This window comes from Myripristis murdjan, chromosome 21 (genome assembly GCF_902150065.1).
Source record: "Myripristis murdjan chromosome 21, fMyrMur1.1, whole genome shotgun sequence".
Classification (NCBI taxonomy): domain Eukaryota; kingdom Metazoa; phylum Chordata; class Actinopteri; order Holocentriformes; family Holocentridae; genus Myripristis; species Myripristis murdjan.
The window spans coordinates 27,216,521-27,234,020 of NC_044000.1; the positions used below are offsets into that span (position 1 = coordinate 27,216,521).

General features: G+C 45.8%; 1 protein-coding gene across 2 annotated transcripts in view; it reads right to left on the reverse strand.

Annotated features, from left to right (window-relative positions):
• raph1a (Ras association (RalGDS/AF-6) and pleckstrin homology domains 1a) overlaps nt 1-17,500 on the reverse strand; it is a 78,195-nt gene that overhangs the window by 26,319 nt on the left and 34,376 nt on the right. The window contains exons 3-9 of one of the 2 annotated variants that reach the window (XM_030080036.1): nt 10,457-10,591; nt 9,229-9,346; nt 8,247-8,386; nt 7,615-7,842; nt 7,356-7,514; nt 6,427-6,606; nt 966-1,040 (exon numbers count right to left, since the gene is read on the reverse strand). In XM_030080036.1, coding sequence (XP_029935896.1) covers nt 966-1,040; nt 6,427-6,606; nt 7,356-7,514; nt 7,615-7,842; nt 8,247-8,386; nt 9,229-9,346; nt 10,457-10,591 — 1,035 coding nt within the window. The remainder of the gene's footprint in view (nt 1-965; nt 1,041-6,426; nt 6,607-7,355; nt 7,515-7,614; nt 7,843-8,246; nt 8,387-9,228; nt 9,347-10,456; nt 10,592-17,500) is intronic. The other variant, XM_030080037.1, reaches the window with a different exon arrangement.

Sequence of the window (17,500 nt, forward strand, 5' to 3'; positions counted from 1 at the left end):
TCTGTCTCGTTACGTTTCAGTAAAGTTTTCTTTAATCTGCGTGCACGCCGGGTCGCTGCAGACACACCACACTGTTTCATCTCTTTGTAAAAACATAAGTTTGGCTTCATTTCCTGCTGATTTTCATTTTCTATGTTCTTGGTTCTGTTTAACGTTTTTTTTTTTTTGTTTGTTTGCTTCTTTTGTTCTCTGCAAGTCTCTGGCTCTGATTCTGTATTTTGACTCTGTTTTTATGTTGTTCACTTTCTGTATTTGTACATTACATAAGCACTTAGTCACTGGTGATTCGGTTCATGCTCGGCTGGATTATTACATAACCCGGACGCGGTTTGGTGATGAAATGCAGGAGACGTGTGAACCAACAGCGATGCCATCTTTCAAAAAAACAGCTGATGATTCTAATCAACATCCTGATCGATCGAATGATGAATAAATAAAGAAACAAATGAGGAGCTCAGGCTTCACACACTCATTTTCCTGTTCAGGTTCACCAGTTTATTAGGCTACTGCATAAAGTGACTGAGTGATTGAAAAAAATAATGACAAACTTGACATCATAAGTAAAAATATCTGGATTTTTCTTCCCCAAAAAACTTCAATAATGATTTACAGTTTCACTTTTTTTTGGTGTAACTGCACGTACTCCCCATCCCAGGACGTTTGAAGTGTGTGAAGCCTGAACACACACGCACACACACACAGACACTGAGGGAGAGAGAGAGAGGGAGGGAGAGAGAAAGAGAGAGAGAGAGAGAGAGAGAGAGAGGGAGGGGGAGGGGCGAGCAAGCAGCATCATGCAGCATCTCTGTTCGTTCCTTCATCAACATGCAGCACAGAGGAAGAGGAGGAGGAGGAAGAGGAGGAGGAAGAGGAGAGGGAAGGGGAGGATGACGAGGACGAGGAGGAGTAGAGGGAGGGGGAGGAGGAGGAGAAGAGGGAGGAGGGAGGAGGAGGAGGGGCGTCACCTTGGTCAGCAGGTGCGAAGGTTTCCCTGCAATGTTTCTGAGAATCAGAGAAGTTTCCCTGTCCAGGTACGAGTGCTTCAGAGAGAGAGAGGGAGAGAGAGAGAGAGAGAGAGAGAGTCCAGGTGAGCGAGGGTGGCGTCTGATTGGCTCAGCGTGGCAGGTGAGCAGAAAGCTGTGGCTGTGAGGCCGAGCGTCAGAGCAGAGTCAACAACAACAACAACAACAACATCAGCAGAGTCAACAACAACACCATGAGGCTGGCTCCTGAACACACGAGGTCCCTTCAGGTCCCCTGAGAGCTGCAGGAAACCAGAGATGCACCGCGGGGAAGGGTGTTTTTATTTGTTTGTTTGTTTGTTTATTTATTTATTTTACATCAGTACGATATGTTTATATTCAAAATGTGCAGCACTGTAGGAGCTGCAGTCAAACCTGTACTACTGTGTCATGTCTTTTTTAAAGGGATGGTAAACTAAAGCATGTAGTTTCTCAATAAAATGATTTTTTTTTTTTTATTGTCATCACTGAAACTGAGAATCTGATTCAAACCAGCGCGTTTACTGAAGATCAGGAAGCGAAGACATTAGCGAAGAAAAGCGTTTTATCTGTTTTTGCCATCCCTTAAAAAAGACTGATAGTTTTACTGTGATGCTAAACGGACGGCTGGATTTAGGGACACAACTTGAGAAAAAAGCCAAATCCATTATCAGCCAAATATGAGCTGTAAGAATCACACTGCTGCCAGCGAGGCGGTGCATCATCACAAATCAGAGTCAAACACAAGAACAGATGTCAAAAAGAAAAGACGGTTTGGAGACGGACGCTGAGCTGCGGAGAAAATCACGTTAGACACAACACAGCATGATTTATTATTACATTATTACATGATTTGTTTTAACCAGATCAAACCAGCTGCTCTTGAGCAAGGCACTGAGTACAGGAATGTAACCTCAGACGCTGGTCCCCCGTTAAAAGAGCTTTGTCTGTTAAGCCTGTCCCTGGGTTTTGGGTGGACTGTCCCTTTAGTCTGGTCGGCCCTCCAGAGAAATAAAGGTTAAATAATTCAAATACAACAAGTGTACAGTCACAAGCACTGCAGGCTTTAATGGTGCGAGTCTGGAGGGCTAGACGTGCACACACACACACACACACACACACACACACACACACACACACTGCAGACCAGCAGGACACCAGACAGATTTTACTAAATTATTTATTTACAAAATCATTTATTTAATTATTCATCTATGCTGACAGCCTGCACTCCAAAACACACACACGCACACACAAACACACACACACACACACACACACACACAGACCCACACACACACACACACACAGACCCACACATACACACACAGGTCGGAGCTGCAGCACAGTGAGCATTACATTAACCCACATACTGTCAGTCACATGGAGCTGCTGTGTGTTTCTGCTCTGAAGAAATAAAACTCTTTTATGTCACGGAAAATCTCATTGTTTCCACTGCCTCAACACACCATTACAATATGATTCCTGTCAGAAATATTTTATATATATATATATATATATATTAAAAAAACCTTCAAAATATTTTCTTGTTGCCCAAATGAGGATGATTTTATTATTATTGTTGTTGTTGTATTTATTTTATATATTTACTTCACACACTGGGAACATTTTCCTCAACAAACATGGCTTTCTTTCCTCTTTTGATCTCTCCCCTGTGTGTGTGTGTGTGTGTGTGTGTGTGTGTGTGTGTGTGTGTGTGTGTGTGTGTGCGTGCATGCGTGTGTGTCCCAATAACCGGAAACCATTTTATAGAAAGCATTAGTTTGTCGCTCCTAACCACAGATTAAAAATAATATTCAGGTCAAAGATATGCACACACACACACACAAACACACACACACACACACACACACACACACACACACGATTAAAGTCAGGTTTTCCCTTTGGACAAGATCTGACTAACCATATTAAATGTGTTTGTGTGTTTGTATGTGTGTGTGTGTGTGTGTGTGTGTGTGTGTGTGTGTGTGTGTGTGTGTGTGTGTGTGTGTGATGCAAGGCTAAAGAACTGCTTTGAGTTTGTATATGAAAGGCTATAGGTGTGTGTGTGTGTGTGTGTCAGGGGCTTTAGACACTTGTAGAGCTGTTTAATCACCAGTGACCCCTACTGGTGGCCAGAAGCTACAACAACATTAACAGGACTCAAACCAGGACTAAACTGAACCAGTTAAAGCTCCGTCCCAGTTCCTCTGCATGTTGAGAGTTTCCTCTCCAGAATGTTCCTCTGATCTCCTCCCAAAGCGAGCAGTGGGATTTTAGAGCTGCCACATCACTCCTCCTCCCTTTCCTCCAGCCGCTGGTATCCATTCATTAACATTTTGATTCTATGTTGTGAAATCTTTAATCCCCCTGCAGGATTCGATAAAGGGTTTGTTGGGATGGAAAATGCAGGGGGGAATTGTACAAAATGGACCAAACATTAAAAATCAGTGGAATGGTCCTTTAATGGCCAGTCTCTTATTATATTATCCATGCAGAGTGTGTTATAGATCAGTGGTAACATTACAAATGATTTCCCTGTGTTTCAGCAGGTCTGTAGGAAACATTACTGGGCCCAGAACAGAGCCTTGTGGTACACCAGAGTCTGCAGTACAGCACTGAGGCTTCATCTTAGTGTGGAAGATGCTGTGTTTTCTTTTTTGTTCATGAGGAAAATGAGCAGAACATTATAAGGCGGCTGTTTGAGCCTGTTACTGCCTGTTCGTAGCTGACAGAGCCCCGTCTGCTTCCTGTATTACCTCTACAATATAGACTGAAGAACTCTATTACCTATTTTTATATCCACAAATCAACAAAACTTATTTCATTTTAAGTCGACTCAACCACAGCCTACAAGTTAAAGTCTACCCTTAAATTAACAATATACCTAATTTATTGATTTAATTAGGTATTTACTTATATATTTAATTATTCAATTATTTATTTATGTATTTATTTTATTTGACCTGACAAACACTGTCTCCTGATTACTAAACCTGTGTGCTGAAGCCGCTTCCTTCACATTCACACCAACCGGCTCAAACAGTCTGCCGCTGCCTGGCTCAAAGGCAGCTTCTCAAGGGCACAGTTTGTCATTCCAGGGATTCAAACCAGCAACCAGTAGCCCTCCTGCCATGATTTTGTGTTGAGTCCCTGATCAGCCAAATTTATCTATTCCTCTCTTCTGTCGTTCCATCCGAGAGAGACAGAGAGAGAGAGAGAGAGAGAGAGAGCAAGAGAGAGAGAGAGAGAGAGAGCGACAGCAGTGTCTAATGAGCTGGATTCGTGGGAACAACGCTCCAGGCCGAGTCGCTTCACTACATCGAGAAAAATAAAAATCCTCTCCCTGTGAGCGTTGAGTCTCATCGTCGTTGTTCAAATCTTGTTTTTTCTTCCATCAGGGTAAAAAAATCCCAGCGTAGAAACACACAAGTGGGATTATCTCATCCCACAGGCAGATTATTTTAACCTTGTTGGAAGGAAAAAAAACACAAGATCTGAGGATGAGTATGAAGGAGGTTATTTTGCCATTTGCCTCTCTCTCTCTCTCTGTCTCTCTCTCTCTCCTTTACTCTCCCGATGTCCCTCCTTCCTCGCTTGTTCTTTTTTTGTCTGTCGCTCTTCGCTGACTCACTCTCTCTGCTATCTCTTGTCTAATTATTCAAATTTTATTCATTCATGCCTGTCCTCCATCTTTTCCTCTGTATCTCCGTTTCCACGGTGGTGAACTGGTGACCTAATTTCTTCTCTGTTCCCAGTTTAACTCCACGGACGAGGCTGTGGAGATGAAAAGCAGCTCGACGGGCAAAAAACACACATAACGTCCACAAATTGTCAGAGAAATTCTAAATAAAGGGACAGAAGCCTGACCCTGTGAGTCAGGAGGTTTTTTCTTGTATTTCAGCCTCACACTTTGCAGGTCGAGCTGTCAGAGGGTCCGCATGAGCCGGACCTGTGGCCCCTGAGGGCTCCTGAGGGCCCCTGAGGGCCACCAGTGACTCAGGACCGAGCGTCTCTCTCAGGCTGAGGAAAATGGAGCATTTCTTTGTTTCTTTCTGTCGTTCTTTCCTTCTTTGTTACTCAGAAAAGACGCCTGAGGCAGCAGAAACTGGCAGCATCACGACCCTGAAGACACGTCAGCTGACCAGAGCCCAGCATCACTACGAACACTTACTTTTTTTTTTCAGCTTCATTCACTGAATTAGAATTTTTAGTTTATTCTGTTCTGTTCTATTCTATTGCGGTGTGTTTGAAATTCTGAACTCCTTCCCTGTGAATCTCATAATCTGTTGATAATCTGCTCAAAGTGAACATTAATCCCAGGTGTGTGAGGTCAGCCTGGATCGCTAACAGGAAACTTCCTGTCAGTAAAGTGAGAGTCATGGAGATTTTTCAGGTCATGTGACCCCTGTGACCCCACCCCCTCTGGCGGCCATGTTGGAGGACTTCAGCTCTGTGAGCAGCTGGTTGATTTGCTGGTTTGTTTCTCATTTCATCACTGACCTGGTTAGCTAGCTAGCTAACTTTAGCATCTGCTCTGCTAACCATCACTGTCCTGTTGCTAGCTGAAACCTTTGGTTTCATGTCACTGTTAACATGCTAACCATGTCACTGTTAACATGCTAATCGTGTCACTGTTAACATGCTAATGTGTCGCTGTTAACATGCTAACCATGTCACTGTTAACATGCTAATCGTGTCACTGTTAACATGCTAACCATGTCACTGTTAACATGCTAATCGTGTCACTGTTAACATGCTAACCATGTCACTGTTAACATGCTAACACTAGCTGCTGCTAGCTATGTTAGCTAGCAGCAGCAGCTCCCTGGATGTGATGTGAGTCACATGGAGCTGAAATCTCCTCGTTAGCGGCCGAGCCACAACACAGTGTTTGTATTTATCCATTCACTTGTTCTTGTTGTTTATTGTCATGATTGCCTTTGTAGGTGTGGGTTTCTGAGTTATTTACTTATTTTGGAAGCTGGACTCACATCACAGCCAGGACCTAATCCTAATCCTAACCCTAACCCAAGGGATTAGCACACAAGCTAACGCTGCTAGCAGCTACTACTGTTAACATTAGCATGTTAACAGTAGTATGGTTAGCCTGCTGGCTAGTTAGCGAGCTGACAGTGTGTTCAGGTTAGCTGAGCTGAGACATTTTACTGAGTCACAGCTACTAATCTACCTGATCACACTGTTCACACACACACACACACACACACACACACACACACACACACTCCTCCAGCGTGGCTCCAGGCGGCTGCAAAGGAAAGTCTCTAGTCTGACAAAAAGCTGCATCTGGATCTGGAATGTGATTGGTTGTATTTGATCTGTGTCATTTCCTTCCTGAACGTTTCTAGAGGAAGTGAGTCGAGGGTCAGACAAACACACACACACAAAAGTGGGCGTGTACCTCGGAGTTCGGCGGCCCGGCATTGGCTGCCTCGGGAGGGGGTGTGGCCGAGGGCTGCAGGCCGTCAGACTCGGCGGAGCGCAGGACGCTGTCCAGCGAGTCCATGGAGGAGGCGGAGTTCACGGAGACGCCGGACGCCGAGGTGACGGAGGAGCGCGCAGAGTGGACGATGGAACGCGCCTGAAGAGCAACAGGAAGAGCATAGGGAAGAGCAACAGGAAGAGCAAAAGGAAGAGCAACAGGAAGAGGAACAGGAGGAACAACGGGAAGAGAAACAGGAAGAGGAACAGGAAGAGCAACAGGAAGAGCAACAGGAAGAGGAACAGGAAGAGGAACAGGAAGAGCAACAGGAGGAGCAACAGGAAGAGGAACAAGAAGAGCAACAGGAAGAGGAACAGGAGGAGCAACGGGAAGAGGAACAAGAAGAACAAAAGGAAGAGCAACAGGAAGAGGAACAGGAGAAGCAACGGGAAGAGCAACAGGAAGAGGAACAGGAAGAGGAACAGGAAGAGGAACAGGAAGATGAACAGGAAGAGGAACAGGAAGAGGAACAGGAGGAGCAACAGGAAGAGGAACAAGAGGAGCAAAAGGAAGAGCAACAGGAAGAGGAACAGGAAGAGCAACAGGAAGAGGAACAGGAAGAGGAACAAGAAGAGCAACAAGAAGAGGAACAGGAAGAGGAACAGGAAGAGGAACAGGAAGAGCAACAGGAAGAGCAGCAGGAAGAGCAACAAGAAGAGCAGCAGGAAGAGCAACAAGAAGAGCAGCAGGAAGAGGAACAGGAAGAGGAACAGGAAGAGCAACAGGAAGAGGAACAGGAAAAGCAACAAGAAGAGCAACAAGAAGAGGGACAGGAAGAGGAAATGAGAGATGTTAATAAAAATAAAAACGGCCAGCATCGTCTTTATTCTCATGGCGGCTTCATTCACCTCATGTTCGCTGACGGTGCCGACCGAGCCTGTGCGGCGGTGCTGGCGGTGAGAGGAGGCGGGGCGTCGCATGGTGGCCGACGTGTACGACGAGGAGGAGGCGGAGCTCAGAGAGTGGGAGGAGCTCTGGCGGGCGGCTTCGTCCATGCTGAGAGACGCCTGAGAGGGAAACGTTTGTCCAAAGGAGCTCAGGTGACTGACACAACAGGTGTAATGTCTGAGTGAAACATTCATTTAATTTATTTCCTTCTGTATGTACCTTCTCCAGCTGGGCGGTGATGTCATCCAGGCTGAAGTTGGACGCCAGTGCCGGTCTCCCATGATGCCCGGCGGCAGCTCTGATGGTGCCGGCCGGCGACGCCCGAGTGCTGCTGCTGCTGCTGCTCGCCCCGCTGCTGCCACCGCCACCGGCACCACCACCCGCAGCGCCGCCGCCCCCTGCTGGCTGCTGCCTGCTGCTGCGGCCCGCCGGGGGCTTCTGACGCACCTGAAACACACAGACAGGTAAACCCTGAACACCTGGAGCCACCACTCACATCTGAACGCAGCATTTAACCCTTTAAAAGCTGAGCAAAGTGACCTGGTTTCTGTCAGAGACGTGGGGAAAAATGAGAAAATTAGCAAGAAATGACCCTGAAATTTGTAAGAAAATTAGCAAAAACAAATTACAAGAAAATGATCAAAAAATTATCAAAAAAAAGTGAAATAAAAAACAAAAACAATCAAGGAAATGATCTGAACTTAAGCAACGAAAATATTCCTGAAAATTAAAAAAAAAAAAAGTGACACCCACTCTGAAAAAATAAGTAATAAAAGATGACAGATTGGGTTGAACAGGTGGAACTCAGTACATAAATCATACAAATGTGGTTGATAAACGTGTGTGAGCACCTTGGTGTCGGTCAGGCCGAGGCGGGCCATCCCACCGCCGCCGCCGCCGGGCTTACTGATGGTGCTGAGCTCCTGCTCGATGGAGCAAAGATCAGCCATCAGAGCATCCAGATCCACGTTCTCACCCTGATTCAAGGCCTCTGATGTGAGACAGGGAAGAGACAGACAGTATTTTTCACTGCATTTATAAGTATTTTTGATAATTTTTATCCATTAACCATTTTATAGGAAAACTGTGACATTTTGGACAAAATCCCAGTTTTCGGACTCATCTGAGTTTGGATCCCCGACCCGAGGGACCTGAGCGCGTCGGGACCTGCTTGCCCGGGTTTGGACAAAAATGTAGAAATCTTGTTTGGCTTCCGGTCGGGTTTGGTCATGTTGGTGCTGTTTTAGTGAAACTTGCGTGTGAAATAAATAAAAATGATGGACCTGCTGTCTGTTCTGGGCAGCGTCCTGTACAGTGCTGGAGTTTACGTGACGACACTGAAGGCACCACGCAGCCTGTTTCAGATAGTAAATGTGACTTGGAGATGGAGGACGAGCAGAATCTGTGGCTCAAGTTGGGTTTGGACAAAAATACACGGCCTGATCTGTACTCTAGGTGAGACGGAGACCAGATGTTGGACACCATGTCCACCTCTGGACGTCCAGGGTTTCAGCTCCTATGGGTAGCATTTCCTGTTAGCTTAGCATAAACACTTAAAGTCTATGGGAGTCGTTAGCCTGGCTCCGTCAAACCTCCTCCGTCAGGGGAGGTCAGGAAAGGGGGACTTGGTCCAGAATGTTGGAATATTCCTTTAAATTTTGCAAAAATGCATAAACATTGTAAAACAACAATAATGTTATATTGTATGCATGTAATACGCTACTAATTAGCTTTAATGGTAATACAAGCTTTTTCTTTTCACATCAATTTAAAAAAAGCCTTTTGCGTGTGTGTGTGTGTGTGTGTGTGTGTGTGTGTGTGTGTGCTTCGGACCGTTGATGTTGTAGATGGAGAATCTGTAGGAGAAGTTGGCCATGTTGGTCTCCTGCCTGAGAGGAGCTTTCTGCTGCCGAGGAGCCTGAGGCTGCTCAGGGCGACCGTCATCCAGACTCTGCAGACAGACAGGCACACAGAGAGAGAGAGACAGGGAGAGAGAGAGACAGACAGACAGGGAGACAGGGAGAGAGAAAGAGACAGACAGAGGGGGAGAGAGAGAGAGAGAGAGAGAGAGAGAGAGAGAGAGAGAGAGAGAGAGAGAGACAGACAGGGAGACAGGGAGAGAGAGACAGACAGAAACAGAGAGACAGAGAGTGAGACAGTATTACTGTGTAAGGTACAGTTCACTGTTACATTGGAACTCTTTTGATTCTTATGGGAATCAGTTTGAACAGAGCAGCGCCCCCTGTGGACAAAAGCTTGATCATTATAATTATTCTGCAGTTCTTATTGACTCTGTTCATTTTCCTCCCTGTGTTCCTCCGTCACTGAAACAAGGAAAAAAAACTCTAAAGAGTAAACATTTAGGTTTTGTAGACACTGAGAGAGCTGGTGTTGAAGAAGAAGAATAAATAAATAATAAAACTCTGTTGCAAAATGTTTTGTCTTAACGTTCAGTGGTTGAAGACTGATGGGATTATCAGTGCAGTCAGAGCTCTGAGCAGCAGGGGGCGCCACCGTGTAGAAGATACACACAAACTGTGATCGCTTCAGAAGAGATCAATACAAAACCATAAATTACAGTGTCAATCTAGTAACAACAACAACAACAACAACAACAACAACAACACACACACACACACACACACACACACACACACACACACACACAGAAACAATGTGCAATACAATTAAATTAGAGAATAAAGACCGCTACAAAAGATATACAAATCTGGAAAAAAAAAAAAGTGTGTGTGTGTGTTTCTGTGTCCTGCTGTTGACATTTTGCTGCCCCACAGAGTGAAAATTCATAGTTCAAATTGGAATTAGGATTAGGATTATGCTAGAGTTGAGGTCTGGAGTTTGGAGGTCAGAGTTGAGAATCTCAGTTCAGGATTAGGATTAAATTAAAAGTAAATTCCTGGAAGGTTCAGATTTGGTCTTGAGTGAACTTGGTGAACTATTTCAGATTAGTGTGAGTGTGTATGTGCATGTGTGTATGTGCGTGTGTGAGTGTGTGTGTGTGTGTGTGTGTGTGTGTGTGTGTGTGTGTGTGTGCGTGTACCTGTGTGAGCTTGTCCAGCTCGCCCAGCCAGGCTCCAAACATCTTGTCCAGGTCCTGGTCCTCCTTATCGCTGTCCTCCTCTTCCTCCTCCTCCTCCTCCCTCACCTCCACCTCCTCGTCTGACACCTGCTCCATCTGAGGGGGGAGGAGGCAAGGAGAGGAGACAAGGAGAAGAGGAGAGGAGAGGAGACAAAGAGGCAAGGAGGGGAGACAAGGAGAGGAGGAGGCAAGGAGAGGAGGTGAGCAGAGGAGGCAGGGAGAGGAGACGAGGAGACAAGGTGGCAAGGAGGCAAGAAGGAGAGGCAAGGAGAGGAGATGAGGAGACAAGGACACAAGGGGAGCAGACGAGAAGACGAGTGGAGGAGGAGGTAAGGAGAGGAGATGAGGAGACAAGGAGACCATGAAACAAGGAGATGAGGAGAAGAGACAAAGAGAGGAGGCAAGGAGAGGAGACAAGGAGGCAAGGAGAGGAGACAAGGAGAGGAGGAGGCGAGGAGAGGAGGCAAGGAGAAGAGGAGAGGAGAGGAGACAAAGAGGCAAGGAGGGGAGACAAGGAGAGGAGGAGGCAAGGAGAGGAGGTGAGCAGAGGAGACAAGGAGAGGAGACAAGGAGGCAAGGAGGAGAGGCAAGGAGAGGAGATGAGGAGACAAGGACACAAGAGGAGCAGATGACAAGACGAGTGGAGGAGGAGGTAAGGAGAGGAGATGAGGAGACAAGGAGACCATGAAACAAGGAGATGAGGAGAAGAGGAGAAGAGACAAAGAGAGGAGGCAAGGAGAGAAGACAAGGAGGCAAGGAGAGGAGACGAGAAGACCAGGCGAAGAGACAAAGAGAGGAGGAGACGAGGAGAGAAGAGACGAGGAGAGGAGGCAAGCAGGTGACGAGGGGGCAAGGAGATGAGGAGAGGAGGTGAGGAGAGGAGAAACATTCAGAAAGAGGGAGGAGGAGGGCGAGAGACATTGGAAGAAAAGGAGGAGAGGCAAAAGAGAGAGAGAGAGAGAGAGAGAGAAAGAGAGAGGAGGAGGACGTTCCGTTACATCACACTGTTTGTTACATTGTAGAAAAAATAAAAACAACAAACAACAAAATAACTAAAATGGATCAATACAAATAACACAAGAATTTTTTTTGCATGTCCTAGAAGAGCAATAAAAAACAAAATACTCTCAAAAGTATGTGTGTTATGTATGTGTGTGTGTGTGTGTGTGTGTGTGTGTGTGTGTGTGTGTGCGTGTGTGTGTCTATAAAGCTTCTGAAATCTGAGCTGTAGGTGATAACTGTCATGTCCTGCCGCCCCCTGGTGGACAGCAGCCTGCACTGCACTGCACTGGCTGCTGTTCACATGTTTCACCCAGCAGCCAGCAGCGAGGGGGTCAAAGGTCACAGCAGCCACAAAACCAGATGGTAGAAATATTTCCCCTGAACCTGGAGCCCCGAGCAGCTTCCAGAGAGAAATCTGAGTTACGACTTCGTTATAAAGAAACTTGGCGGCGATTTCAGGATGAACTCAAAGAATAAAAAAACCAGGAAGTGGAGCTGAAAATGAGCAGAAAGACACCGAGGAGGGCAGAGAGCACGCTCCTCTGATCTCCTCCCAGAGCGAGCAGTGGGATTTCACAGCTGCCACATCACTCCTCCTCCCTTTCCTCCAGCCGCTGGTTTCCATTCATTCCACTACGATATGAACATGAACTTTCAGAGCCTTCACACTTTCTTCACTCCAGTTTTCCATCAGAGGAATAAAGTCCTCCACATGAGTTTTCCTAAAAGCAGCAGCACTGTTGTGTTTTCAGGACTTTTTCAAACTGAAACGCTCCCTCCTCCTCCTCCTCCAGGGAAAATAGTCCCTAAGCGGGGAAACGTTTTGCTTTCCACAGCCAATTATCAGCTGTGTGGTTTCTGAATGTTGAGGACTTTGTTCGCCGCACAAGCAGAACATTATAAGGCGGCTGCTTCAACCACAAACTCACAGTCTGATTCTGTGTTACGGTTTGTTGACGTGGAAAATGTGGAGGAATTGTAATAAATGGGCCAAACATTCAAAATGAGTGGAATGGTCCTTTAAGGAGCCTGATGCTGCACAGAGGAGAACACACTGCTGACCACCGCACTGAGGACATTACAGCTCTTTGTAAACGCCTGAAATTTGAATAATTTGACTCTTTAAAAGGCGATAGCGGACACACGGAGGCCGGAGGAGGCGGAGGAGTCGGAGGAGGCGGAGGAGTCGGAGGAGGCGGAGGAGGCGGAGGAGGCGGAGGAGCCGGAGCCTCAGCTGGGAGGTGCGAGCAGGTTTTTCCTGAGTCTGGAGGATGATTCAGAGCTAAATCTGTCTCAGGACGCGGCAGGAAAAACATCAGGCAGCTGAGGGAGCTTTCCCCGGAGGAATAAAGATGTTTTTCTTTTTCTTTGTTTTTTTTTTTTTTTTTTTTAACTTGGACTCAGGAGGCTTTGTTTCCACGACTCAGTCAGTCTGTACGCCGGCACGAGCTCTGAGAAAACCTCTGAGCAGATTTCCATCCTCAGCCCGACCAACAGCTGACTGCATTTGTTGTTGATTTGCATGGATGGGATTTCACAATAAAACCAATTAGCCGGTTCTTTGTTTTCCTGCAGATGTACGAAGCTGCAGGCTTAAAGACTCAATTTAAAACCATTTCCTGTCATTTTGACTCCAAACGGAGGGGACGGTATGAGTGATGCGTTTGAGTGTAACAGTAAAACAGGCAATTCTCCTCTCGACGACGTCATTTTTCCGCCTGAGTGAGTTAATTCTGGCTCCGCCCCCTTTCTCGCTGCCATGTGGACGATGAGCGGCGAAATGATGTGGATGCTTTAAATGACTCTGATGTTAAAAAAAAAAAAAAAAATCCTGGAGAACAGCAGATCCTACAGAGAACTGGTGAAGTTCTGCGTGTGACTCAGAGAGAAAACACGAGAGAGTTTTTATGTTCCTGTGACCCTGAAACCCAAAAGTCCACAACCAAAATAAAAAAAAACAAAACAACATAAGATTTTCCCCCATTTTACATTTTATCACCGACCACGTTTACATGCACGTCATATTCCTGTTTTAACCGGAATATCCTCAATACTCCAGTTGCACACGAGTCATGTAAACACACCAAACCCGATTAAGGTCATATTCCGGTTGGAGAGAAGTCCGAATCAGACCCCTGGCATGTTCCTGTTCCAACCGCAATACTGTGCCATGTAAACGCCTTAATCAGAAATGCCCCGAACCGGAATATTCAGTTACATCTGTGCATGCTCGATTCGCAAGGAATCCTGGTGCGTCTTTGTTGCTATGGTTACTGCAAGCGGGGAGAACGACATGGCGAACAGCAACAAGAGCCAGGAGACTGCAGTCTGCCTTCAGATGATCAGAGACTGAAAATATCATGGAGGATATCGATGGGAGAAAACACAGAAATAGCGACGTCTTCTTCTTCTTCTGTATTTCCAGCAGACCAGACAGCTATACACGTACTGCTGCCCCCCGCAGGTTGAGTGTTGCATTACATAAGAGTGTGGAATACGCCAAAACACGGGAATATGCCAAGTAACATGTAAAGGAAATATTCCAGTTGCTGCAGCGCATATAAACACCTTATTCTGAAAATTACCTTAATCAGAATATTGACCTGAATCAGAATATGGTGTGCATGTAAACGGAGCCAGTGTTTTCTATTGTTATATATAGTTTTTATATTGTTTTTACTCCTGTATATGTGTGTGTGTGTGTGTGTGCGTGTGTGTGTGTGTCAGTCTAAATGTTTGGTGCTTCTATCTGAACCATCTTGGTGTTGTTGTTGTTGTTGTTGTTGTTACTGGGAGTCAAAACCTTTGCAAAGGTTTGTTTTGAGCACGTTCACTCTCTCTCCATTCACTGTCTACCTCGATCGACCATAGCTGCGTCTCTGTCTGTCTCTCTCTCTCTCTCTGTTCACAGTGCTGTGTTGCTCTTTCTCTCTCTCTCTCTCACCTGATTCTGTCTCGCTCGCTCATTTTTTGCGGAGAAACAAAACGAGAAACACTAAAAAAGTCGGCGCACGGAGGTCACAGTGACCTTGACCTTTGACCTCTAGCATTTGTGCCAGAAAGCGGGATGACAAAATCTGCCGCCTCCGGCCACGACTGCCGCACGAAGACAGAGCACGACGAGGAAAAACCAGGGGAAAGGTGAGACAGACTAATGCTGTGTGTGTGTGTGTGTGTGTGTGTGTGTGTGTTTTAAACCCTTTACATAACCACAGAGAACAAGTCAACACACTTCTGAAGGGAGTGCTGCTGCGATTAACGACGCCAGCGGCTATTCCTCACTGGCACACACACACACACACACACACACACACACACACACACACACACAGCTATGAAAACATGAGGTAGCTTACACAAAGAGAGATAATAAAAGGTGTGTGTGTGTGTGTGTGTGTGTGTGTGTGTGTGTGTGTGTGTGTGTGTGTGTGTGTGTCTGATCTGCGGCAAGGTCAGACAGTACAGAGTTCTGGAGGTTAATGTGTTTTTTGGACTTCACATTTAGAAATGTGCAACATGAAATCGATGCAAAAAAAAAAAAAAAAAAAAAAAGGAAAAACTCAAATTCTCTGAGATTAAAGTCGTAAATTTATGAGAAAAAAAAATCTTGGAAATTCTGTGGGATCCAGTCAGAAGGAAATCCTGCTGGTTTGAGTCCAGAATCCCAATCTCCTCCTCAGCATCTGGACTCTGAAGAGAATCTGCTGATTCTGGGCTCAAATCAGCAGGATCTCCTTGTTCCTGAATCCCATGTCAGAGTAGAATCTGATGAGGTGATCAGCTGCAGGCAACAGCTTCAAATTTACACCTTTAAGCTGGGAGAATATCTGAGTTTTTACATAAATAAATAAATAAGTACATCCAGCTTTGGCAGTACAGTCCAGCCCTCCACCCCCTCCAGGCTCCACCCAGGCCTCCTGACAGATCTACCCAGGCCAGAGGGAGCTATTCCTGGGTAGCTGTGCTGTCGTCGCCCCCTCTCTCTTTTTCTCTCTCTGGGGAGACACAGCGAGCCAACACGCACCAGATTAGAGAGCAGAATGTCACACACACACACACACACACACACATACAAACTCACACTAAAACACACACTCTAAAACACACAAACACTCACACTAACACTAAAACACACACTCCAGGGAGCGGTGCTACAATTAGATCCCTGTGGTTAACAAAGTCTGTCATTTGGACTGAGGGCAGGGCGAGTGTGTGCATGTGTGTGTGTGTGTGTGTGTGTGTGTGTGTATGTTGCAGCCTTGCACAACTCTCTGGTGAAGGTTACAGGCAGGACAGAACAAACTCAGCTTCATGCATACAAATAAAATAAATACAAATAAGAAATCAGATTTCTGTAGTTTATTCGCTCTGTAACATGAAATCATTAACACACCTGTCTGTGTGTGTGTGTGTGTGTGTGTGTGTGTGTGTGTGTGTGTGTTTGAGACAACATGCTGTGCGCTTGTGTTACTGCACAAGATTTGTTAAAAACCTGTGGTGTGTTGAAATGTACTGTTATCATCATACGCCGTGTTGAAGAGAAATTTAAACGTACAGCCTTCCTGGAGGTTTTATCCAAACGATGCACACCTGAGCACACCTGATACCGGCCAATCAAAACTCTGTCTTCAGATATCCATGCACAGTGTTATTTGTTATAACAGTCCTGTCATGGTAAAATAGTCTTTACTGTTTTTTTATCGTGGGCATAAGACTTGTTAATTGGTGCCGAGTCCAATTTTGTTTGAATTTTTTGCTTTTTATTGTCGTTTTTATGTGAGTTTGTTTTTGTTGTCGTTGTAGGTCACTATTTTTGTTCCCGAGGTAGAGTTATTTTATTTACTGATTCCTTACATTTGGCTTGTTGCTGTCTTTTCGTGTTATTGATAGAGCGCTGATTTTGATTATTGCTTTTTGCGTGGAGCCCAAGAGGAAGAGGAGCGACCACTTCCTGGAAGACGATGGGATCCAAATAAAGAGGAAAGAATTAAAGTGAGCATCTCGTCAGGAGAGAACAGCGTTCACGTCCGACAGGTTGCAGGTGCGTCGAGGCAACGCAAGAGTCAAGGGTGCATTTTCTCTTTTCAGTCCATCAGGTGAGGAGGTGGTTCATTAAACAGGAGCGTGTTTCGCTTTTCCTTAAAGATGGAGGGGGACTCAGCACTTCGGAGTCTGGTAACTCATTTGGTAACTCGTTCTCCCACCACTGGGGAGTCCAGCCTGCGGGTGCATGAAGGCTTTTAATTTGAAGTGGGCAGAACCTGGGAGCCGGCGGAGGGATATGAGCAGCCGGGTGACGTGTGCTGCTCTGAGCTGGGTGAGTCACAGACGCCCGGCTGCCTCCTGGATCATCAGAGGCCTGAAACCTGCCGGGAAACAGCCTCAGCAGGCGGTGACATCACAGGAGGAGATGAGCCGCGTGCTCAGACAGGTACGGTCTAATTCTGCTGATGCTCTACACACCTGGGCGATCGAGACCACATGAACCTTAAAGGTCATCAGTCACGACAGCCACGTCTCAGGCAGAATTTGTGGGCATGTAGTTGGGCTGATTCAAGCTGGATATTGATCTGTTGTTGTATACAGCAGCGTTTTTTGTTTTTTGTTTTCAACCATGTTCCCCGTTTGAAATCTTTTTTCAGAGGGTCAGTCCAGCTCCGTCAGTGTGAAACAACAACCTGATACTGAGCAGATTCTCTTGTTTCTGTTTCTGCTTCTTCTTCTCTTCTTCCTCCTTGTTTCCAGCTGTATCGCTGCTATACTTTAACCACTGATCCAGTTTCTGGATTTGTTTTGGTCATAGTGAACAAACGTCCTCACTCGACGACCACGGCAGGAGATTTAAACCACAAACACACATCTGACACCTTCAGGAAACCCAGAGGGAGAACTGAAGATAAGACGTGCTTTATCAAACCTGCAATTACATTTTTATTGACTGCAAAGGCTCATTATTTGAGGAATTATGTGTGACTAATATTCTTTAACTTGACGTTTACAAAA